Raw genomic sequence first — 24,273 nt, forward strand, 5'->3', positions numbered from 1 at the left:
GTGCACCACTTAGTTTTTTTTCCTGCATGCATACGGGACCAATAGATTCTGAAATCGTACAGACGACAGATGGCGCCATTCCGTACCTCTTGATCAGCTGAAAACAATGTCACATAATTGACACAAGTTACAGACGACCTAGACTCATGAGATATTTTGTCTATATTCCAGTGATTGATCCCGTAACCACCGCTGCCCGTCTTGCCCTCGACAAGGCCACGGCTCCCCAGTACCTGACCCCCATGCTCATGGTGGATATCTTGACGGAGACGGTTGCCATGACGATCTCTCGCCAGCAATACCTGAACATCTTAGATCTGATTGAAGGCATGAAGCTGATGGAGGTCAATCAGAGGTATCGCAAATACCGCCCCGCGGTCAGGTCGGCTGGACATGCTAAAGAATGGTAAGAAGGTGGTATTGAATTTTTGGAAAGTGTCTGAAAAATGTTTTGAGAATTCTAGTTTTGGAACATGTTGTGTACCTGGTTAGAATAAGCAGTGTTCAAGCTTCTATTAGAGCGTTGTGGTTCAGTGATTACCGTGTTCGACTCATGTGCCATGGTACGTGGGTTCGAACCCTGGTGGGGAATATTTACTTGTAATTGTAGTAAAGGACACTTTACTACAATTGCCTCTCTCCACCCAGGAGTAAAAATGGGTACCTGTGAAGGTAGAGACCAGAATGCCCTGATCTTGAGCTGCTGCAAAAACTGGTCACATGACCTGATGAACAGGGGTAATAATTGTTATTAATTTCTGGTAATGAAACTAAGGATTCCTCAAAAGCGCCCCAGACACTGTAGCTCACAAGCCTGAAGAAACCTGCGGAGAGAAGACAATGAGAAGCAATTACAGTTTTAGAGGTGGGAGGAAAACCCCAGAGGAATATTCTGAGGAAAACCCACGGAATCAGGTAGGGACTGAAAACCCAATCCACATATTGGCACCTTAGCATATGTACTTTTTCTTTTATTCAAAGCCATTTCTTCATGAAAGGACGTATGCATTTGTATTTTATTATTTCCCAGGGTAGCCTTATCAATTAACAATCTATGCATTATCCCTGGGGCATTGCAGATCATGAATTTATAAATTACATATGCAGTATAAAAATGGGGATTATTTTTAATGCCATTGAAACCTCAGTTGATACCTTTGTACATGTCTAGGTTAAATTCAACCAGGCATGCAACATTACTTCGGATCCGCTGTTTTTCTTGTTTTTGACTTTTCATGAATGCAATTACAAATTGAAAAACACTGTACAAAGTCTTGTGTGGTTTGAAATTTCCACTTTTTTTCTAACTTCCCAGTTGTTTGCCTGCTCAACATCATTAAAACCTTTTTTCTGAGCTATAGGGTTTCAGAAATAAGGGAAAACAAATTATTCATAATGTCTTGCTTATAGTTTCTTAAAGTCGTTCAATGGGCCATTCGTCATTAAATTTTCCCAAAGACATAGTGTTTCCTGATCTACTAGGACTCTGAGAAGACGGAAGAAAAACCTAAGGATTTTAGAGAAATTTGAGCATTGATCTCTTATTTTATTCATAAGATGAAGTTGCGTCGTGGCGATGTAAATCAATATTAGGTTTTTTGCCCTTCACTGATCAACACATTGACAGAATTGTTGGGGACTATTATCTTGACGTGATAGGTGGAAGTATGCCTACAACTGCATCGTTGAGGAACACATACGGCCGTGGTCTGCCAAACGACTGGACAAGCACACCCAGCTGTACAAGGAGTACATGGACAAATACCGAGAGAAACTCAGACTGCGCGAGAATAAAGAGGACTCCGTACAGGTGGACAAAGAGCTTGCCTCATTGGAAGACAACCTGGATGTAACAAGCATCGTGATTGGACGAGAGAAGGTCAAAGTTCAAGTAAGAAATTTCCAAATGTTGTTTTTTGAAAAGTAATGATGATGGTTTTTATTCGGATACTTCATATTAATTCACAAAACCGATCTTGGTAATAAATTCCAATAATGTGTTGTTGATAGTTTGCCAAAGGGGCTCCTGAACGGGAGAGGATACGCAGGGAGAAGAAAGAATCTGAGAAGAGTTGGATCTGGGGCTGGCTAGGATGGGATTCAGACTCCGAGGAGGACACCGAGGAGGACATGGATGAAGATGGTAAGAATTAACAGACAGGATGGAGTAGCACCTCTGACGAGTCTTGGCTCAGACTGAACTGTGGAGGAATTGGAGATGAGATGTGAAAAGGACGTGCAATGTCGCGCAAAATGCAGCTGTGCTGGTGTAGTGTGAATTTCGGACTATGAAAATACTGACTCACTGGTAGTTTCGCTCATGCCTACGTGAGGATTGTGAATGTTCAACTAATAAAACGGTAAAAGGTAAAATTTCATAGAGTCCAGATTTCATGTGACACTGGAAAAGGGTTTAGGACCAGCCAGCCATGTCTTTACCATCCGTTTAAGACCGTCCACGTGACGGGCTCTCGACCAATGGGAATGGGTTAAAATGTTGTTTTGAATCATGGATCTCAGCAAATTAGTATGTACATTGTATTAATAATCAATATGGGGTCTAACTTGGACTGGTATAGTGGTGTTTGTATAGCGACGTTACACTGTATTACCTTTAAGCCTCGTGTCTCATTTGTTTCTTTCATCAGGTATATGGTCTCAGCTGACTGAGGAGGAGCAAGAACGAGTCATTAAAGGTATCGGCTTAGACACGAAGGCTGTGGAGCATGCCAGCGATCTTCCCCCTGAGGTAAAGCAAGTCTGCTCATCTAAGACATGCCAAGATCATAGAAAGCCTTCTGTTGGAATAAGGAACACAAAGTATTCTTTGGGAACTGTATGGGAAATGTTCTGAGCATTTTGGATGCTATTGGGCTTAAAAGTGGCGCTATTTTGCCATGTTGTGGAGGGATCGTTTTTCAAGATGGCTACTTTTCCAACAAAGGAGTTTCCCACATGAATGGCAGAATTCTAAGTTCTGAATGAAGTTGCCCATAAGCACACATCCCTTTACCCTACCCCTGCCAGACGCAACACAGTGCATCAGGTGGAAAAGTGGGGGGGGGGGGGGGGGACACACTGAGTATACAGTGTTTATACGTCGGTGAAGGGCAAAAACCTAATATCAATTTACATAATCCCAACGCAAATTCCATCTTATGAAAAGATTATTTGATTTTTGATTTTTTGTTGTTCACAGTATATCCAAACCAAACTCAGCTTTGCGTTGAATACCTGCAATGTGGTCCTGAAGAACAGTGGGATAACAATCTTGCAGTCATCGCTTCATAACGTCCAGGCAGGGTTCATGCACAGACCTGGCTCCCAGGGATTCCAGTAAGTTTGATTTCCCACTGTGCATCAGGGTTTTCTTATTTTGTTTCTAGACACTTTGTAAAGACAATTTGTGAGTCGTTCTGGCAAAATGAGACAGAATTGGGCAGAGGCCGTACAGGAGAAAAATGCAAAAAATGAATGGGAGTATCGTTTCTGATTTTCCAATTTATTGATATTTGTTATCTTTGATATGTCTACTGCCCATATTTTTAAAAGAAACAGTATTAAAATCAGGGAATAAAATTGTTTTTAAGAAAAATCACTCAACATCTTTGATTTTCACGAGTGCAAAACTTGAAACTTTAAAGGCCTTTTTCTCAGTATTTTACTTTTTTGACGTGTAGATAAATGCGAACTTCAAACAGCCACAACTTGTCAACCGAACGTCCAATTGAAGTGCAACAAACACTATTATGAGAATTGTTTTTGTTATCTTTCCTAATACACACAAACCCTCATTTCCACCTCTGCCCAGTTTTGTCTCATTTTACCAGAACGCTTCACATTTGAGAAAACATTTAAGTTTCAATCTTGTTTGTTTTTATCTTCGAGGGTACTGATGAGCACTGATTCCGTCCTTGTGGAGGGTTGCTCTCCCCAACATGACCAACTCGTAGCCATTCTGACCTCCGAGAAGGCTCGCTCGGACTCCATCAGTCAGATCTTCAGCCTGGACTTTGAGACAAACCCGCAGAGGATTGCCGCAGACACGTCGTTAGCTGTGACCACAGAGCCTGTAGATATCACATATCATGAGGTAAGCTTTACCTGCCAACACCACGTCTACACAGCTACAGTATGCATCAGCTTTTGCACTGGCTTCAAGGTTGTGATGTGATTAGGGTTACGTACGAATAGGGACAGATATTTTGCAACAAATATCCAGTCTGTTAGTACATATAAATCCTGATTATAAAATACCAAATAATTCTTCACATTTACTCCGAGTTTTCTAGGTTTTGACTGATGGCATTCCTCCAGGGTACATCTTCGTAAAATCAGAAAACATTAAATGTTATGCTTACTTTATGACTTTATCTAAAATGTCTGTCCTTCTTACGTACGTAACACTTTTAAAACAATATCCATCATATTTTCTAAAATACAAAACCAGTTATATCCTTTGCAGGTGAGGATATTTGTTCAAAGCTTGCAATGTTTACAGCAAAAATTGAGAGACCAAGATCCTAGTTTTAGCATCAAAACTTAAATGTCTTCTCAAATGTCACACTTTTGGGCTCATTTGTGTTCAAAAATGATTTCTGTAGTATTAAGAGGAAAAAAATCAAATGTTTCATTAAACATCAAAATCCCATCTTATGAAAATCAAATGTGTTTTGGTTTTAAAAGAAACTATCTGTTGTGAAATTCTGCCGTTCACTTCAACTCCGATATTTACTGTATTAACCCTTACCCTACTTGACCCTCCAATGCATGCCAATTGTGCCTCAAGAAAATCTCCTATGTTTTTTGCATGGCCCTCCAATATCTGCCATGTCATTTCAAGGGTAACTGGACAGGCACTCCAATACATGCCACAGAGAACAATGAGAGTCCTCTGATAACAAAGTGAGTGCCCCCAGCTGGTCAGTATCAGGCACCCTCCAGGGCCTCCAACTCCTGCCAATTGGAGCCTTCACTGTTAAGACTTGTTATCTGCCAAATAACTGCAGCTGGAGGGCATTGGCATAACCAACTGACATGCAGTAAACTACCCTCAGAGAGTAAGGGTTAAGAAGCTTTTCATGATTTTTTAAATCTTTTTTTCTCAGCACACTGTTTCTGAGCTGATCGCATTCCTGACCGTGCCTAACCTTGATGTGGAGGCCTTGAAAACAGCAGCAGCTACACAGCTACAAGAACTAGCCAAGGCTGGTAAACAGGGATTGCTACACGCCATAGAGAACCACAAGGTAGGAGCATTGCTAGTACTGAACCTCATACATATTCATGAGCAAGAGCCAAATTCTAATTGACTGATTGCGCTCTCTCAGTAAGTGGGTATCAAACGTCAACAAACATATGGGCCGCTGTTGTATAGTACACGATGATTGTTGCATTTGAACAAACAAACAAATACTCGCAGGTTTAAACCCAGCTTCAGTCAATGTTTTTGTTCAACTTAAAAACTGAAACAAAGGTTTAGTAGTGATTCTTGTTTATCTTCTTCAGACCATACAGATTGATGTTGACATGAAGTCACCTAACATCATCATACCTGAGTTTGGTTCCTTGGATAAAGGCGGTCATCTGCTGGTGATTGACCTAGGTAGCCTGAGAGTCAATAGTGATCTGCAGAGTAGCCTGGCAGACAGGATGAATGTCGCTCCTGGGGTGAGTACAACCTGGGTTTCCTGGTTAGGTTGATGATTGACCTAGGTAGCCTGAGAGTCAATAGTGATCTGCAGAGTAGCCTGGCAGACAGGATGAATGTCGCTCCTGGGGTGAGTACAACCTGGGTGTCCTGGTTAGGTTGGTGATTGACCTAGGTAGCCTGAGGGTCAATAGTGATCTACAGAGTAGCCTGGCAGACAGGATGAATGTCGCTCCTGGGGTGAGTACAACCTGGGATTCCTGGTTAGGTTGGTGATTGACCCAGGTAGCCTGAGGGTCAATAGTGATCTACAGAGTAGCCTGGTAGACAGGATGAATGTCGCTCTTGGGGCGAGTACAACCTGGGTGTCCTGGTTAGGTTGGTGATTGACCTAGGTAGCCTGAGGGTCAATAGTGATCTACAGAGTAGCCTGGTAGACAGGATGAATGTCGCTCCTGGGGTGAGTACAACCTGGGTTTCCTGGTTAGGTTGATGATTGACCTAGGTAGCCTGAGAGTCAATAGTGATCTGCAGAGTAGCCTGGCAGACAGGATGAATGTCGCTCCTGGGGTGAGTACAACCTGGGTGTCCTGGTTAGGTTGGTGATTGACCTAGGTAGCCTGAGGGTCAATAGTGATCTACAGAGTAGCCTGGCAGACAGGATGAATGTCGCTCCTGGGGTGAGTACAACCTGGGATTCCTGGTTAGGTTGGTGATTGACCCAGGTAGCCTGAGGGTCAATAGTGATCTACAGAGTAGCCTGGCAGACAGGATGAATGTCGCTCCTGGGGTGAGTACAACCTGGGTTTCCTGGTTAGGTTGATGATTGACCTAGGTAGCCTGAGAGTCAATAGTGATCTGCAGAGTAGCCTGGCAGACAGGATGAATGTCGCTCCTGGGGTGAGTACAACCTGGGTGTCCTGGTTAGGTTGGTGATTGACCTAGGTAGCCTGAGGGTCAATAGTGATCTACAGAGTAGCCTGGCAGACAGGATGAATGTCGCTCCTGGGGTGAGTACAACCTGGGATTCCTGGTTAGGTTGGTGATTGACCCAGGTAGCCTGAGGGTCAATAGTGATCTACAGAGTAGCCTGGTAGACAGGATGAATGTCGCTCTTGGGGCGAGTACAACCTGGGTGTCCTGGTTAGGTTGGTGATTGACCTAGGTAGCCTGAGGGTCAATAGTGATCTACAGAGTAGCCTGGTAGACAGGATGAATGTCGCTCCTGGGGTGAGTACAACCTGGGTTTCCTGGTTAGGTTGATGATTGACCTAGGTAGCCTGAGAGTCAATAGTGATCTGCAGAGTAGCCTGGCAGACAGGATGAATGTCGCTCCTGGGGTGAGTACAACCTGGGTGTCCTGGTTAGGTTGGTGATTGACCTAGGTAGCCTGAGGGTCAATAGTGATCTACAGAGTAGCCTGGCAGACAGGATGAATGTCGCTCCTGGGGTGAGTACAACCTGGGATTCCTGGTTAGGTTGGTGATTGACCCAGGTAGCCTGAGGGTCAATAGTGATCTACAGAGTAGCCTGGTAGACAGGATGAATGTCGCTCTTGGGGTGAGTACAACCTGGGTGTCCTGGTTAGGTTGGTGATTGACCTAGGTAGCCTGAGGGTCAATAGTGATCTACAGAGTAGCCTGGTAGACAGGATGAATGTCGCTCCTGGGGTGAGTACAACCTGGGATTCCTGGTTAGGTTGGTGATTGACCGAGGTAGCCACAAAGATTGTGCCATGAAGATTTCAACAAAATTAGGGAGGCCAACAGTAAAAGCGTTGTGGATGTTTTAGCGTTGACTATTTTGTGTTTTTGTTGGTTTCTCATAGGATGCTACACCGACGGAGATTGAAGCTCGTTTGTATGACAAGTTTGTGGTGCGATTGGATGACATTCAGGTGCTGCTGGTCCATTCAGGTAGGTGATGTCTCAAGACTCTGCTTCATACTGTCAGTTACTAGCAACCAATGGTTGCGATACCATTGTAAAGGCATTGGCAAAGTTGGAGACTTTGGAGTTGGTGTAGTGCAGAACTGTAGTCCTCCCAAGCAAATCAAGATTCAGTGAGTCACAACTTAAGGCCAAAAAAAAAAATGTAGTCGGTCTGTGGTCAAAGCGCATTTTTTTCCCCACATATTCTGCACTAGCTCCACAGCGCCCTCTATTGCCGCACTGCCTCATGCTACTGAAACCGGAGATAAACGCTGGCCTGATAGTCCATATTGGCTTGTGACAGACTTTACTTTTGATTTAGTATCAACAAACATGGTGTCCTTGCAGAGTCTTTAGCAGTGTTATTTGCCAGTTACCTCTGGGCTGATTGAAGCTCACTTTAGGAGCTTTTAAAAATGCTTTGACTTGATTTTGCTTCCAAGGTGATGACTGGCACGAGGCGATCACTCAGAAGGAGTCTGATTACCACCTCATCCCTAGCATGGGACTGCAGCTGAATGTCTTCAACAGCGTGAAACCAGACTATAAAGCTCTTCCTCAGTGAGTTCGCATTGCAATTATTGGAACAAATTTTCAGATTTTGTCATTTTAAGGAGATGATGTGAGAATTAAGAAAAGATGTCGGGTGTACTTGCAAACGAATAATGATATCGACTTTTCATATGATGGAATTTGTGTTGGAGTGATGTGAATTCAATATCGGGTTTTGCTCTTCACTGACGTGTTTTTATAAACACTGTATACTCAGTGTTGTCCAGATTGATTGTGAGAAAAACAAAATCACAGCAGGTCATAGGTTCGAGTCCCACCCGAGTGATTTCTTTTTTCACAATCACTTGTAACAAAACTGAGTTTAAAAACAATGGCAAGACACAATATGAAGGGCAAAGCCCAATGTTGAAGATTTCCTCTTTTTATCTGGTTGTCTTTTGCAGGCAAAAAATAGAGGCTGTCCTCCCCTCCTTGAAGCTGAAAGTATCTGACAAGAAGCTGAACACAATTCTAAAGGTAGATCTCAACTTGATTCCAACTGTAAATATGAAAAGATATCCTCTTTTCACACTTTCAAGGCTCTGGAATTAGTCATTCCAAAATTCATCAGTACGGTATTTTTTTGATTAGCACAGTCATGAAATTGAGTACTTGAGTGAATACCTCTTTATTAAAGCTCAGCAAAACTGGCAATATTTCTAGCATTTTGTTTCTTAATTTCTCTCTACAGTTTGCCCATAATTTGCCCCTACCTAGCAGCAGAGTGACTGAGACAGGACCGCCAAGGGGAGTCATCTTGGCAATGGTAAGAAAACAATAACATTTGATGAATTCAGAATGTGATCTTCAAACGAGGACTCGACCATTAATCAATTTCCTAAGTTTACTGCCAAAAAGGTTATACAGGGTGAGTAAAAAAGAAACGGAACCCAAACTTCCAAAAATATATTACAAATGTAAAACAAATATGTGGCACCAAAAATAATAATGACTATAAAGCCAATTTCATGAACTACTGTTAGGGGGTTTGGTTTCAGCTTTTTTGACTCACCCTGTGGTTGCTTCTGAAAGATTTTTGGAATGGAATACTTGGACCACATGTTTCTTTAGGATCATTTGATATTCTATTCCTAGGATCCAAGACACATAAAGAGAGAAACCACATTCTTTGCCCTGAGGAGGATTAAGAGAGCTGCACGTCGAAAGAGCGGTAGAGGTGTCGCTAGGATGAAACGAGATGAAATGGACTCGGGACCTCCCGCTGAAACTCTAGGAGCAGATGGGGATGACTCAAGCTCACCTGGTAGGTAGTTGAGGTTGAGATGGAAGGGGTGGGGCAGAGGTGTGGCTAGCATGAAATGAAATGGGAGTGACTAGGGACTCTAGGAGCAGATGGGGATGACTCAAGCTCACCTGGTAGGTAGTTGAGCTTGTAGAGATACAGAACTGACATGAGGCTTCGATTTAATTTATTAAATTTGATTTTCTTTTCTGTTTTCTTTTCCAGATAGTGATGATTTTTACTCCGCTTCCGATCATTCCGACACCACCCTACAGCAGTGGGCGGCCGAGAGCCCTGTACCCAGCTTTGATGACAATGACTCTCATTCCAATAGAACCAGCATACTCATCAGATTCGCAATCAGAGAGGTAGCAATTCAAACTTCAGCAAAAAAGATTCTCTTTTTTTTCTTGCAGAGAAGTTTAATTATGTTTTTATTTATATTCCCAAGATATTGGGAGATGACTTCATGAAGAAGCTTGCTTTGATTAAAAAGATAATTATTTGGTCGATAATTTTATCAAACTTTCTAGGTTGTCAAAGATTTGAAAACCTAGATTGATGCCTTTTTCCTAACTTAATTCTTTTTGTGTTGCAGCTGTATCTGTTTCCAAAAGAATATTTTGAAGATTTTACTCTTGTCAATAGACTGATTCCATGAATTGCTGCCCTTTCTTTTCTCAGATGGTCCTATCAGTCTCCAAAACCCAGAACCCTCCGCCCTCCTCAATCCCACCCGCTGCATCTTCCCCTGATACACCGGACACCAGTGATACCGAGTACCTGTCGCTGCGTATTGACTCCATGTGCATTGACGTTGCCATCAGTACCTATGGTCTGGCTGTCCAGCTGGGTCTGAAAGGCGTCCGGATCATTGATAAATTCCACATGGGTTAGTGTATACAAAAGTTCATCTGTTGTCTGTATTTTTCTTTTCTTTTTCTTTTCTCATATTTACAGGTGCACTTTTGGGGGAAAAGGGTTATTGCAGTTTGTGAAAGAAGTTTGCACAAATCATTAATAAATAATAAAGACAGTGTAAGCATTCCTATTGGTCGAGAGCCGTTACGTCGCCGGTCTTAAACGGATGATAAAGACATGGCTGGCTGGTCTTAACCATTTGTCCAGTGTCACATGAAATTTGGACTCCTATGAAATCCAGTGCCTTTTACCGTTTTATTGGTTGAACGTCCACAATCCTCACATAGGCATGCGTAATATTTTCCATGACACTAATGTTGGCTTGAGGGTGCCATTTATGTGAAAGTTCAGTTATATTGAATTTGAGTTGAAGTCATGTTGAACATTTTGCATTTGGCAGGTCATGATGGGATGTATCTACATCTACTCAGCTCAGCTTCCAAATCTGATCTGGTGTCTGTTCTCTACAGAAAGGTACACATTTTGCTTACTCTAGCAATTTATTCAAAATACATCTCACATAAGACAAAATAAGACAGTTGGCACTTTTTTTATATACAGATTGTTGACTCTGTAAGTGTTTTTTTTTTTCCTCCAGGTGGATATAGCTTGCCCGGATTTTGTGGCCTATTACAATGCCATGGAGCAGGCTGCGGTGGCTAAAGTGACTGCACTGAATGTAGTATTCCATAGAACCGCTGCACTGGTTCTCAAAGATTTCTTGCAAGAATTAATGGACAGGTGAAATCTAAATGAGACAGAACTGGGCAGAGGTCGAAATGAAGGTTTGCTGGTATTAGGAAAGAGAATACAATTCTCCTTACAATCTACTGTTTGTTGCACTTCAATCTGACATTCCTTTGACAAAGTTATTTATCAACATGTCCAAGAAGTAAAACACTGAGAAAAAGGCCTTGAAAGCTTCAAGTAAATCTGAAAAAAAAAAAAAAAATCACCCCCATTTTTTTTTTTACTTCATTTTCCCCACTACAGCCTGTGCCCAGTTCGGTCTCATTTTTCCAGAACGCCTCACATTTATTCCAGCCTCGACTATCACAAGGCAAAACTGCTAAAATATTCATGATGTTGCAGCATGTCTTTGTAAGGAAGCAGTCACTATTTATTAAGGAGGCAGTCAGTTTTAATATTCCAAAATAAGTTTCACAATTCGTATAGGGATGTGTGTGAATTTTTCTCTTTTTGCTGAAAGAACACACTTTTTTGTAATCTGTGGACAGAACTTTAAAACGGTTGTTGTGTTTAAAATTCCGTAACTTGACAAGTACATGAGTGATTTGAATGATTCTTGTACTAAAAGAAATCTTATTGATTGGGCTTTTATATCCTCGATTTTGAAAGTGCTACATGCAGAACTTCATTCCAAAACTGGTCCCCACATTTGGGTTCCTTTTTTTTTACTCGCCCTGTACAGAAAAACATCAACCTAGTCATGTTTTCAACTAATTTTTCTTTCCAACATTTAATTTCTCCCTTATCATTCATTGCTGTGATAGAAATCTAAGATGATTGTTTTTAGATGTCTCTTTTACTTATAGTTTCAAGAACTCAGGTCTTGGTGAAGCAGCATCCACCCAGCTAGATGGAACTACCACTGAGTCATCGCCCAGTGCTCCTACTGAACCCAAATCCACCCAAGAAATTCCAGACAAACCACCGCCGACCACCTCACCTACAGATCAAGGTAGAAACAAAATCTCTCTAACATTATTACCTCTGCCAATCAAGGAGGTTATGTTTTCACCGGCATTGGTTTGTTTGTTTGTTGGCTTGTCTGTGAACAGGATAACTTGAAAAGTTGTGGACGGATTTGCATGAAACTGTTTTAGGGGTGGTCCTTGGTACAAGTACGAATGGATTAGAGTTTGGAAGTCATCCGAATCTACGTATAGATGCAAGGTTTTTTTTAATGATTCTTCACCACATTTGTGCGGAAACGATTGCCTGTGTGTCTATATACGTACATGTGTGGGGTTGGGAGAAACAATGAGTGACAAAGTGTCTTGCCCAAGGGCACACACACCATAGCCGCAGGTTAGACTCGAGCCCACAACCTGCAGAATTACCTGCAGACCACGAGTTCAATGCTCCACACCACGAGGCCACTGCACTCCAATCTCTTTGGAAATTCCTCTGGTCACGAAACACCATCTTCAGTTGATCCACATAGTCCACAAGCTTCTGATAAGAATGATCATGTCTCTTTGCTGTCCAGGTCCCAAACCCACTGAGCCACGAAGCACCACCAAGTTCTTTGCCCTGGCCAAGCTGGACTACCTGTGTCTGTCCCTCTGTGATGTGAGTGACTTCTTAGCGAATATCTTCATCCGAGATCTGGAAGTATCTGCCAGTGATAGAGCTAGCAGAACAACCCTGAGAGCAAGGTACTAAATGATTTGTGGCTTTTTTTGGCAAATTAATTGAGAGCTTCAGATGGTTCAGTAAGAGTAGCTGCAGGGTTCTACTTTAGCGGTAGCCGGCTAGCCAAATGCTAGTCAAAACAGCGGGGGGCTAGTCAAACTATTCCTCAAGTAGCCCGGCTGCGAGTCAAAATTATTGGTCTACGGCAAAGATAAAAGGACTGGAAGAAACCTATATCAATGTGTGTCTCATTTTAACTATTTGAGCTAAATTATTGTGATGTGCACTTAAAGTAAAATCTTGATTTCACAGGTTGAGAGATTTCTCCATCGAAGACCCTGTCGACAACAGCGTGTACTCCAAGATCTTATGCCTGCAGGACCAGACAGCATTTGATGTCAAGGTAATTCCAATCAGGAGGAAAATATCCTCCATGCCAAATATCACTGTTTTTAGCTACGGAAAGCAGCTTTAAAAATCATTGTATCATTGGTTGGTTGGTTAGTAACAAACGTCAGCACATGCCTTTTTTGGTAATCAATCACCATGTCCCTTAGGCCCTGGTAGTACAGTGCTAGCCAGAGTTTATTGCAGTCTTGGAAAATAGGGTTGTTAGTTACAAACGTCAGCACATACCTTTTTTGGCAATCAATCACGTTTTCCCTTATAGTCAATGGCATATGGTCGGTTCCGAGCTTCCAAGATCATTTCGAGCTTGTTATAAGACAATCTCGTGAAATCCGTTGTAGATACCAAGTAATGATTAATATTATGTCACACTGTATTAAATTGCCATAACATGGTGCCCTGACATTTCTGTGTTTCTTCACATTTACCAGTTTGGAATCTTCAAGAAGCTTTCGGTTACCAGACCCAAAGCCCCACCCAAAGCTGCCAGCAGCTTCTCCGAGTCTGACGGAGTCACGTCCTCGCCAACGGGTCCGTCTACCAGACCGGTTCCGGCACCAGACCCAGTGCACATTGACTACAGTCTGAGGTTCCGAGGGGGTAGAATCCAGGCAGTGCTTATGGGGCAGTTCATCAAGAATGTCACTGTGAGTAGAAAAAGACATTTCAAGAAATTTTGTTTCACAGAAATTAACTTTAAAATCCCCCATGCTCTTTTTTGAATTTCATCCCATAAATAAATTGTTTTTGCTCAATTGCTATTTTTTTCTAGCAATACAAAACTTATTCACTTTTAAATGAGACAAAGACCGAAAAAAATCAGCCCACATTTAATTATTGAATCATTACTTTACAAATGTCAAATTACTTGCAGCCTGACACTTATTAAATTTTCATGGGATATATAGGCTGTTTTTTTCTTAAGACACAAAAAGAATTTGCATAAATACATCCTCATCTTTTTTCCCCCTGTATACAGACTTTCTTTCAACCATTTATCAAGCAAGAGGAGATCATGCAAGCCAGTGAAAGCTCCAGAGTAGCTGTCCAGAAAAAGGTAGGCTGGTCACTTCACGTCTGAAATATTCAAAAGATCTGTGGAGACATCGACAGAATTCGGTCGATTCACAATGCAGTGCGCCACCAAGAGTTTGCCACGGAGAGTTCATTTTTTCCAGTGCATTGTGGGAGATTGTCAAAAAAATTCGCAGCGCGGGACATTTGAAATTTTTAGTTTTTCCGGTCAGTAGTTTCGTAAAGCATATGATTTGAGTATCTGTTTGGAAATGAAATATTTTAATATTCCAAAGAATGCTAATCAATAAAATCAAATGACAACTGTTCACAATTCAGTGCTGATGAGAGGCAAAATTCAATTTCAAATATTTATTTTATTTCATTTTATTTCTTTCTGGTAATGAAACCAAGGATTCCCCAAAAGCATCCTAGGCACTGTAGCTTGCAAGCCTGAAAAAACCTGTAGAGAGAAGACAATGAGAAGAAATTACAGTTTTAGAGGTGGGAGAAAAACCCCAGAAGAATATTCTGGGGAAAACCCACGGAATCAGGCAGGGACTGAAAACCCAATCCACATATTGGCCCAGGCCGGATTCGAACCCGGGTCACAGGGGTGGAAGGCGAGGAAAGTACCGCTACGCCAACCTGACTCCCCCTAATGCTGATGTGAGGCAGCATTTAATTTCAAATGAAATTGAATGGGCTTGATATTAAATTGAAGACCACTTATTGAAACTAGAAAACCTATAGTAACTCGGTTATACTTCTTAAATGTTTTTCCAGATGAAAGACCTAAGTGATGAAGGGATCAAGATCAGTTGGTACGTCAACATCCGTGCTCCAGTGCTCTTCATCCCCCAGTCACCTCAATCAACCAGCTGCCTGGTAGCTCATCTGGGCGATCTCATGCTGTCCAATCACTTTGAGGAGGTGGAAGTGGAGGGAGCCGATTCCAAGTCACTCATCGATCACATGTCACTGCAGCTGAACTCCATCGAGTTTTCCAGGTAATCTCCTACCCTCATCCCCAACTGGTCAAATTTAGAACGAAATTGACTAGAGCAGTGTTTGAACCTGCGACCTCCGGATTGCGTAAGTTTTTGCACAAGGATATTAAATGAAAATGAGCAATAACATGCATTGAATGTGATTCCTTTTGAATAGGGGATTGGTACAACCTAACCAAGTACTCGGCATTCATCGTCTGTTGATTGAACCTTTGACATTGCGTGTTCATCTGAAGTGGGCTGTATCTCCAGTTCATGAGTCTATCACGCCGTTGGACATCAGTATTATCCTGGATCACATCGAGGTAACACTCCTTCCAATACAAAACTGTACATGACATCCACCACTGACGCACTGGTTGACATTCATGGACTTGCTACACATGGCTTTGATCACAACAGCAGTACAGGAAGCTAGGCAAAATCAATCGGATATCCCTAGCACTGCTTCAGGCCATTTGGCCCAAGTCCATCATACTCCATCAGTATTTAGCCATGCCAGGCCTTCTGGACCAAGTCCCCCAAAATCCACCAAAACAGGTGGATGGATTTTGATGGAGTTGGGGTGGTTAGGGTTAATGTTCATTGGAGGGGTGCAACCACTGCCTCAATCCTGCAAAATCCTTCAACAAGCTCTGTTGATATGTTGAGGCAGTGTTGATGATATCTACATGTAGAAGCTGTGGGAATGATTTCAAGTATTATCTAGGCCTACATTTATGCATGGTTGAGCATAAACAACACAAGGTCCGGCCCAAGACCTTGACACAGTGCATCCTCCAAAATCAACCGACACATTTTTGCCGCACAGCCACTTTTGTGAAGAGGATTTGGAAAGCTTAGCGATATTAAAAAGAAACATACAAGAGAATGTATTACAGAGGAAGACATGTGTATGTACAAACTCTAAATACACTCTATTGGTTTTGTGTGCAGGTTAATATCGGAGAGCAAGATCTGATGATAATTCTAGCTGTTATCAATGACAACCTACTGTACAGTGAAGATGCACACAGCCTAGAAGGTAGGAATTGTCTGGTGCTTCACTGGCAGTCAAAAGTCAAATCTGGCAGCTGCCATTCTCTGCCGTGGCGCAGTGCTCGCGTGAGTCACGTTCAGGAAGTGCACACGTACTCCGGGTTGCTTGGACCAGTAGGAATGCCAAAATGCGCGCGCGCCTCGTCTTTAAGAAAGCGTGCAGCTGTGAAGATTTGAACCAATCTGAATCAAGTGAATATAATGTTGTGTTACTGTGCTTGTTATGTTTTGAATCATTTCAGCACCAACCATCACGGTAGAAGTGCATTCCCCGGTTCCCCCCGGAGCTGAGACGCTACCTGATGAGCCTGTCACCCCTACTCCTGGTAAGAGCACCACGGTAGTGGATGCAGCCAAGAAGAGTGCTGTCCATGCTGAGTTCGTGCTGCAAGGAGTTCACATTACGCTCTTCACCAATGAGCCGAGACTGGTAAGATTGCCTCAAGCTCTAGTTTACAGTCGAGTCAAACTTTGTCTTCACTAAGGGATCAGATATCTACCCAACCGACGGGTAACTGCCGGTTAGCGGCGGGTTTTCCAGTGTATGAGCATTTTGAAAAGGATCATCCTAAGTCCTGAATATCGGCATATGCAAGAGGCCATCCAGCCAGGCCCACGGGCTCATTAAGATTGATGAGTCAAGTCAGGCAGCTACCCCAGGGGATTAACTACAGATTGCCAGTACAGCGTACTCTACCATGGGCCACCATGTTGAGGGGTTATTGGATTACATTACTCCAACGCCTTTGATTTTTGTCCAAAAATACGATTTCAAGAATCACGTTCCCTTGGAGGCCCATCTTTTAAAAAAAAGTGGATTTTATAAATCATATTGTTTGCCTAACCAGGGTTGTTAATAAAGATGTTGTGTACTACAGTTGTTGACAGTTTTTGAAACAGGTATTCTGTGTTGTTTTCTTTGTTGTTACAAACAGTTAGAATGTACAATAAATCACTCTTTTTTTTTGGACGAAACAGGTTTAAGGGTCATTGCGTTTAAATGATGATATTCTTTGAACGGATTGAGCAATTTTTTTCATCTAAAAGTAGTTTCTGAAATTGGCTATCCAGTCATTATTTTTGGTGCTATGTATGTTTTTTAAATATGAAAAATATATTTTGGAGGGTTTGGGTTAGTGGCGTCACCAGACTTTTCAGTCTGGGGGGGCACAGGGGGGGCACCAGCATTTGATGGGGGGGCACTTAGGTGGATACGGATTGCCGTCCTGGGGGAGGGGTCTAAGGGGAGGGGGTGCCCCCCTCCCCTTTGGAAAATTTTCGCATACGGAGGATGGGCTAGATGCAAAATGGTGCCACATTTGATGCTAAATTCGATCTGAAGATATCTCCAGAAATTGCTATTTTCGAGGTAATGATTTTAACAACGCGCAGAATTTTTTTTTACCAACCCAAATCTCAGATGGGGGGGCACTCGGGGGGGCACTAGGTTTTCCAGGGGGGGGCACGTGCCCCCCCTGGCCCCCCCTTGGCGACGCCACTGGTTTGGGTTCCGCTTTTTTTTACTCGCCCTGTATAGCAAAACCCAGTATTGTACAACAATAGTCTTATTTCTTGTTTGTTTAGCCTATGGGAGGCCAAGGGTTAGACCAGCGTGATCTACGCTACGGTCTGTCCAGCTTCCAACTCCAAGAAGTCAAAGGATCCGCATCGCTGTTCACCGGTGGTTCTCTGGAGCTACGGGCGTCGATGCTGAGCGTTACCCTGGATGATATACGGCCCAAGAGCCCATTAGCCATCAAGAGGTACAGTCTGAAAGCTGCTTTTTCAGGCAGTCGAGATTTTCTGCAAAGCTGCTGCTCATGCTGAACGATTCCCCGCACAGAAATCCAAAATGTACTCCAGGATGTTTTGTGTGATGAACAGATTTGTTTTGCAAAATCTCTGAGAGAATGTTTTTTTTTAACTTCTTTGAATAAGAAGTACCACCAGTTCTGGCGGGCTTCCACAGTCACGCTACCAAAAAGCATTCGACACAACATCAGGCAACTGAACTCTATGTATAATACTCCAATATTTGGGGGGTGTCTGAAATTAAGACACTCTGGAGACATTCTGAACATTTTAGTTTGCAATATTTCAATGTATTGCGCATGTAGTCGCTTCTTACTGTTTCAAATATCAATCTAATGTATGCTGTAATTTAGTTCTGCATCACTTTGATGTGGGATTTAGTCAAACTTTCTTGTATACCAACTTTTATCCATGCATTTCAATTTCAGTATCCTCCTGAAATCCGGCAAGAAGGGCGCCAAGGCCAAACCCCGGCCAGGAAACGGGGATTCCCCAATGATCTCCCTGACATACTCACGCAATGAACTCAACGATCAACTAGGTAGGTTGCCTGTACTTTCATTCCATTCAATTCAATTCAATCCAACATTTATTTCTATTCAATTACAAACAAGATAAAATTAATATAGCATGAACATTAAGAATAAAGGTAATTACAAAATTTGATTTAGTAATTTATGACATCTTACATGTAGAAACTTTTAATGAAACAAGACATTTTCAACCAAATATGGTATATAAGTATAGTGTTGTAAAGATTCAGATTAGGTATCAGAAAATCGTGAAAGTGTCAATTATCTATCAACAAAATTAATTAGATGTCTGCATAGTATCGCAAAGATACCAATTCAGCATCAAGTAGTATTAAAAAAACTGAAATCTAATAATGGCCTAATGTTTTGGCTATGCTTTTATCGGGATCCTATGTTGTATTTTGTAAGTAAGACTGAGTGTTGTCTGTAGTGGAGGAGTCAACATTTCCTCTTGTCAGCTTTAAAATTGTGTTTATCCACAGTGGAGTTCACCGTGGATGGCGTTCGTGTCAACATCTTTGTCCACTATCTCTTGGCTCTCCATCAGTTCTTCAGCAGCGCATTGACCAAACCAACGATCATGTCGCCAACCAGTTCGTTTCCTGGTGCAACATCTCGTCAGACATCAAGGTAAAACAGGTGGCTCAATTGACTATGCACTCCGCAGAGTTGTAATGAGTCACTGATTTTTGTGACTCGAGTCGAGTCAAGTCATTTTGACTCGAGTCGAGTCGAGTCATTAGGTCAAGAAGGTCGAGTCGAGTCAAGTCAAATATTTAGCTCGAGTCAATTCGAGTCACAAATATTTGAACACTATTTACCAAAATTTATCAAAGGAGGGCATAAATTTCGCCGGCGTTTGACACCACGCATTTCAGGTTGTTCTCGTGCTCTCACGGGCACTCGGGATTTCTCACTCTAAAAAAAAAGTTATAAAACTGGAACATGATGTTTAAATGATGATCTTTTGCCCAACAACATTTTTGAAGTTGTCAGAAATTGCCTCAGATCGCACCACAGAGCGTCTAGAATCCAAATTTGTTTCGGGCCCTTAAGCTGGCGCTGAACCCAAGCCATTAGGGCTTCGCGCTGGCGTTAACATTACTTCTGATCAAGCTCCATCGCCAAATTCTCACTCTCAGCTCTTACTCAAAGTTACCAGCCCTGACTTCATCCTTACAGACTTTCCCTCCTTGATTTTTTTTTTATCAAACAGGATGGCGGCAGAGCTAAGCCCCGTTGAGTTGAGGCAAGGAACTCTGAGGGTGACAGGTCACGTCAGGAAACCTGAGGTGGTACTCTTTGATGACCCTACCAGTGAGAATAGCCAGGTCCTGGTCATGAAGGTCAGTAGGGGTCAGAAGTGGGATGTTTGTTGGATAACTCTGCCTAAGGCAAACCCTGGCAGAAGAGATTCGGAACTTGAAATCTATGACTGTAAGTCTGGACCTGCTTTGGAGTTACAGAGCCTTAAAAAGTCTTGTACAATTGAATGCAATAGAAACTTTCAAATGCATATCGAAAAACTAGAAAGTAAAAGCAATGCTGCATTTCCTGGAATCAGTCATATTTGGAAAAAGCCAGTTTGGTATCTCGATGAAGTAGTCCGTGTCAAAGGTCATTCTTGATAAAATCGCTGATGTGATGATATGCGATGTTCAAGGATGCCTATTCTGCTTGTAATTAACACGCGATGGTCACATATACCCAATTGTTTGAAGACTTGTGTTCATTGCTGTCCGTGTGTTACTTTGCAGCTTGGAGTGTCGCTCGCTTACCAAGCAGACGTTGCTGAAGAGACGGCCATTGCCAACGTCACTGATGTAGAGATCTACTCTTGCGTATACTCCCAGCTTCTAACAACTGCATACAAGGTATTAAGTTTGGGGTGGGATGAAAAAATGCTTTCTGTCACCCTTGCTTTTTCATAAAATACAGAAGTTGTAGTCAAGCCTATCATCACGTCCATCACAAGTCCATCACGGGTCAGCCCCAAAAAAATTTGCCAAAGGCATTTCTTTGTATGTAATGGCCTCATCTCTACATGGTTATGTAATGATTTACTTACTCTGCATCTTCAGGTGTTAGAACCTTGTGCCCTGACCTTCACTCGATCAGTCAGTACTACTAGAGATGAAACCATGGCCGTTGATGTGACTGACGTCAAGCTTCACGTATCCCCCAGGGTGGTGTACATTGTACAGGGAGTGATTGAGGCGCTTGACTCGGTCAGACAGGTTAGTTAAACAATTATGGAAAGAAGTGGCTTAGATTTTGAAGTTTTGTAGATATGAGGCAGTTGTTACAGTTTTATGGAATGTACGAAGCATATTTGTTAAAAGTTCTAAAAGACAGTGCCCAAACTATCTACATCATTAATACTTAACTTTGGATTCAATCTTGCGTATTAGAAGCCCACTACCACCCGTCATCTGATAGACTATGACCAGGAAGATATGTGGACTCCTAAACCCATATTCTCTCACGGATTCCACAAAAGAAAAGGTAAGCAATCAAGGAATCAATCATTGAAGTCACAAAGTAATGATCAATACTGTTATTAATAATCTGACATACTTGTTCACTTGCAGTTTCAGATCCATTACTAATCAAATAATCAGTTGATTGTTTACTAATTTGCTTATTGTGTGATTTGCCTTCACAGGCAGCATGAAGAACATGGTTGACTTTGGTCCGGCGCCCGACCCCTCTGGTGCTAAACAAAAACTGACCGTTCAGGTTCCAAGGGTCAAGATCTTGCTGGAACTCGAAGAGGTTCAAGAATATGTGGCCATGCTTGGCATCCGCAGTGGGCTGCAGGCTACGGTCTGTGATTGGAACCATAGTGTAAGTGTGAGGTTTAGTATTGTTGCCTGAGGTATATATCGAGGTTCATTACTGCTTTGAGGATCAGCTCCATGGTACCTCTTTTTGAGACTTTGAACTGACTGATTTTCCCAAATGTGTCTGAGGTTCATCTCCATGATAAGAGCATTATCTCATGGGAACCTTGAGTTCAACTTGTGAATTATACATGTAAGTCTGTTGAGTAATCTCTTCAGATGAATAATACAGGTGAGGTACCCTTGAGGTTCATATCTAGAGGTTCACAAGAAAATTTGCACCAGGGAACCTCATATTCCATATTTACATTAATGTTTTTATATGGAATTGCCCATTAAGAAATTGTGGGCTGCTAGCACTTGGGAACCTCATATTGAATACTTCTTGCTGAGGCATCCTTTATGGTTCATGACCACAATGAGAAAGTTAGCACCTGGGAACCTCACATTAAGTACGCTTTGATATTGGTTTATTTTTAGCTGAATGCTTCTGCTGAAGTTTCCCTTGAGGTTCATATCTACAATGAGAAAGTTAGCACCTGGGAACCTCACAATAAATACGCTTTGATATTGGTTAATTTTTAGCTGAATGCGTCAGCTGAGGTTTCCCTTGAGGTTCATGTCTACAATGAGAAAGTCAGCACCTGGGAACCTCTCATTGAACCAGTCATGGAACAGGAGAAGGTCTACAAGCCCTGGGAGCTCATGATCAAGGTAAAAGCTCAGAATTACTACGGCTGCATGCTTAGAAAGTAATTAAGTCCACAGTGTTGGTTACTCTCAGCTCAAGTAATCCTGTAGAAGTTTTTCATTTTCATTTCTGGAAAACAAATTTCTGGAAACAAGCTTTCCGGGATGCCGATTCTTGTAATACATTGAAAGGTTTACCCTTAAACTAATGTTGTCTTGGTATGTTTCACAGATGACCCAGGCTGAAGGTCATCCCATCGTCTGCACAAGTCTGTATGATACCAACCCATGCAGTCAACGAGACAGCATTGATGGCGTCTTACCAATGATCAAACCTCCAGGCTCATACCCAGCCACAGAGAGTGATACAGAGAGTGACTCACAGGATGAGGCGGAACTAGAATGGGATGGGCATTACAGCAGCAGCTTCCTGAGCAGTGGTAAGGGTCAGAGGTCACAGGGCTTGGGTCAGAGGTCACTCAGTTGGGTTAGAGGTCGCAGAGTAATACAGAAAGTGACTGACATGATGAGGCTGAGCTAGAATGGGATGGGCATTACAGCAGCAGCTTCCTGAGCAGTGGTAAGGGTCAGAGGTCACTGGGCTTGGGTCAGAGGTTTCAGATTTGTTGATACTTGTTTGGATGCAGAGGGCTCTGCTTCATTGCATTAATTCAAATTCTTTTGAATCTTGTGATTAAAAAAAAACGTATCTAGATATAGGCAGTCCAATGGATGCAGAGAAGCAGTTCCAGCCAGAAACCATGTCAGAAGAAGATCTGGACGAAAGCGACTCGGAAGGTTTCTTTGACAAAGCCAAGGACTTCTTCAGTGACATCTTCTCCAGTGATACTGATGAGGAACAGGAGGGGGCAGGAGAAGAGAATGGAACGGCCCTGCAGAGAGCGACATCTCTGGAGGGAGGGAAGACAGACAGTGGAATAGCCTCCCTTGCCCAGCCAACTTCCGCATCGGTGGCCAGTGACATGAGCGCTGGTAAAGGTTTGTTGTCCACCAATGCTGTTACCTTATTGTCATGTGTGTTGTCCACCAATGCTGTTACCTTATTGTCATGTGTGTTGTCCACCAATGCTGTTACCTTATTGTCATGTGTGTTGTCCACCAGTGCTGTTACCTTATTGTCATGTGTGTTGTCCACCAGTGCTGTTACCTTATTGTCATGTGTGTTGTCCACCAGTGCTGTTACCTTATTGTCATGTGTGTTGTCCACCAGTGCTGTTACCTTATTGTCATGTGTGTTGTCCACCAATGCTGTTACCTTATTGTCATGTGTGTTGTCCACCAATGCCGTTACCTTATTGTCATGTGTGTTGTCCACCAGTGCTGTTACCTTATTGTCATGTGTGTTGTCCACCAGTGCTGTTGCCTTATTGTCATGTGTGTTGTCTACCAATGCTGTTACCTTATTGTCATGTGTGTTGTCTACCAATGCTGTTGCCTTATTGTCATGTGTGTTGTCTACCAATGCTGTTACCTTATTGTCATGTGTGTTGTCCACCAGTGCTGTTACCTTATTGTCATGTGTGTTGTCCACCAGTGCTGTTACCTTATTGTCATGTGTGTTGTCCACCAATGCTGTTACCTTATTGTCATGTGTGTTGTCCACCAATGCCGTTACCTTATTGTCATGTGTGTTGTCCACCAGTGCTGTTACCTTATTGTCATGTGTGTTGTCCACCAGTGCTGTTGCCTTATTGTCATGTGTGTTGTCTACCAATGCTGTTACCTTATTGTCATGTGTGTTGTCTACCAATGCTGTTGCCTTATTGTCATGTGTGTTGTCTACCAATGCTGTTACCTTATTGTCATGTGTGTTGTCCACCAGTGCTGTTACCTTATTGTCATGTGTGTTGTCCACCAGTGCTGTTACCTTATTGTCATGTGTGTTGTCCACCAATGCTGTTACCTTATTGTCATGTGTGTTGTCCACCAATGCTGTGACCTTATTGTCATGTGTGTTGTCCACCAGTGCTGTTACCTTATTGTCATGTGTGTTGTCCACCAATGCCGTTACCTTATTGTCATGTGTGTTGTCCACCAATGCTGTGACCTTATTGTCATGTGTGTTGTCCACCAGTGCTGTTACCTTATTGTCATGTGTGTTGTCCACCAATGCCGTTACCTTATTGTCATGTGTGTTGTCCACCAGTGCTGTTACCTTATTGTCATGTGTGTTGTCCACCAGTGCTGTTACCTTATTGTCATGTGTGTTGTCCACCAGTGCTGTTACC

General features: G+C 42.5%; 2 protein-coding genes across 3 annotated transcripts in view; both read left to right on the forward strand.

Moving 5' to 3' along the window:
• LOC119730587 (vacuolar protein sorting-associated protein 13C-like) overlaps positions 1-16,814 on the forward strand; it is a 32,630-nt gene extending 15,816 nt beyond the window's left edge. The window contains exons 10-36 of the mRNA XM_038203568.1: positions 172-406; positions 1,660-1,891; positions 2,011-2,143; positions 2,649-2,749; positions 3,200-3,336; positions 3,889-4,093; positions 5,109-5,249; positions 5,509-5,670; positions 7,479-7,566; positions 8,025-8,142; positions 8,538-8,610; positions 8,825-8,899; positions 9,229-9,397; positions 9,602-9,744; positions 10,061-10,268; positions 10,698-10,771; positions 10,896-11,038; positions 11,854-11,999; positions 12,531-12,699; positions 12,989-13,079; positions 13,516-13,731; positions 14,064-14,141; positions 14,885-15,108; positions 15,266-15,413; positions 16,045-16,132; positions 16,389-16,576; positions 16,743-16,814. Of these exons, the coding sequence (XP_038059496.1) occupies positions 172-406; positions 1,660-1,891; positions 2,011-2,143; positions 2,649-2,749; positions 3,200-3,336; positions 3,889-4,093; positions 5,109-5,249; positions 5,509-5,670; positions 7,479-7,566; positions 8,025-8,142; positions 8,538-8,610; positions 8,825-8,899; positions 9,229-9,397; positions 9,602-9,744; positions 10,061-10,268; positions 10,698-10,771; positions 10,896-11,038; positions 11,854-11,999; positions 12,531-12,699; positions 12,989-13,079; positions 13,516-13,731; positions 14,064-14,141; positions 14,885-15,108; positions 15,266-15,413; positions 16,045-16,132; positions 16,389-16,576; positions 16,743-16,814 (3,857 nt within the window). The remainder of the gene's footprint in view (positions 1-171; positions 407-1,659; positions 1,892-2,010; positions 2,144-2,648; positions 2,750-3,199; positions 3,337-3,888; positions 4,094-5,108; positions 5,250-5,508; positions 5,671-7,478; positions 7,567-8,024; positions 8,143-8,537; positions 8,611-8,824; positions 8,900-9,228; positions 9,398-9,601; positions 9,745-10,060; positions 10,269-10,697; positions 10,772-10,895; positions 11,039-11,853; positions 12,000-12,530; positions 12,700-12,988; positions 13,080-13,515; positions 13,732-14,063; positions 14,142-14,884; positions 15,109-15,265; positions 15,414-16,044; positions 16,133-16,388; positions 16,577-16,742) is intronic.
• Positions 16,393-24,273, forward strand: part of LOC119730733 (vacuolar protein sorting-associated protein 13A-like) — a 29,057-nt gene continuing 21,176 nt past the window's right edge. For both annotated transcript variants that reach the window (XM_038203755.1, XM_038203756.1), the window contains exons 1-12: positions 16,393-16,576; positions 17,731-17,909; positions 18,387-18,499; positions 18,974-19,121; positions 19,708-19,837; positions 20,249-20,365; positions 20,573-20,728; positions 20,903-20,996; positions 21,157-21,338; positions 21,920-22,048; positions 22,257-22,464; positions 22,739-23,023. In XM_038203755.1, coding sequence (XP_038059683.1) covers positions 17,734-17,909; positions 18,387-18,499; positions 18,974-19,121; positions 19,708-19,837; positions 20,249-20,365; positions 20,573-20,728; positions 20,903-20,996; positions 21,157-21,338; positions 21,920-22,048; positions 22,257-22,464; positions 22,739-23,023 — 1,738 coding nt within the window. In that variant the 5' untranslated portion in view covers positions 16,393-16,576; positions 17,731-17,733. The remainder of the gene's footprint in view (positions 16,577-17,730; positions 17,910-18,386; positions 18,500-18,973; positions 19,122-19,707; positions 19,838-20,248; positions 20,366-20,572; positions 20,729-20,902; positions 20,997-21,156; positions 21,339-21,919; positions 22,049-22,256; positions 22,465-22,738; positions 23,024-24,273) is intronic.

The sequence above is a fragment of the Patiria miniata genome, unplaced genomic scaffold (genome assembly GCF_015706575.1).
Source record: "Patiria miniata isolate m_02_andy unplaced genomic scaffold, ASM1570657v1 HiC_scaffold_22, whole genome shotgun sequence".
Lineage (NCBI taxonomy): Eukaryota > Metazoa > Echinodermata > Asteroidea > Valvatida > Asterinidae > Patiria > Patiria miniata.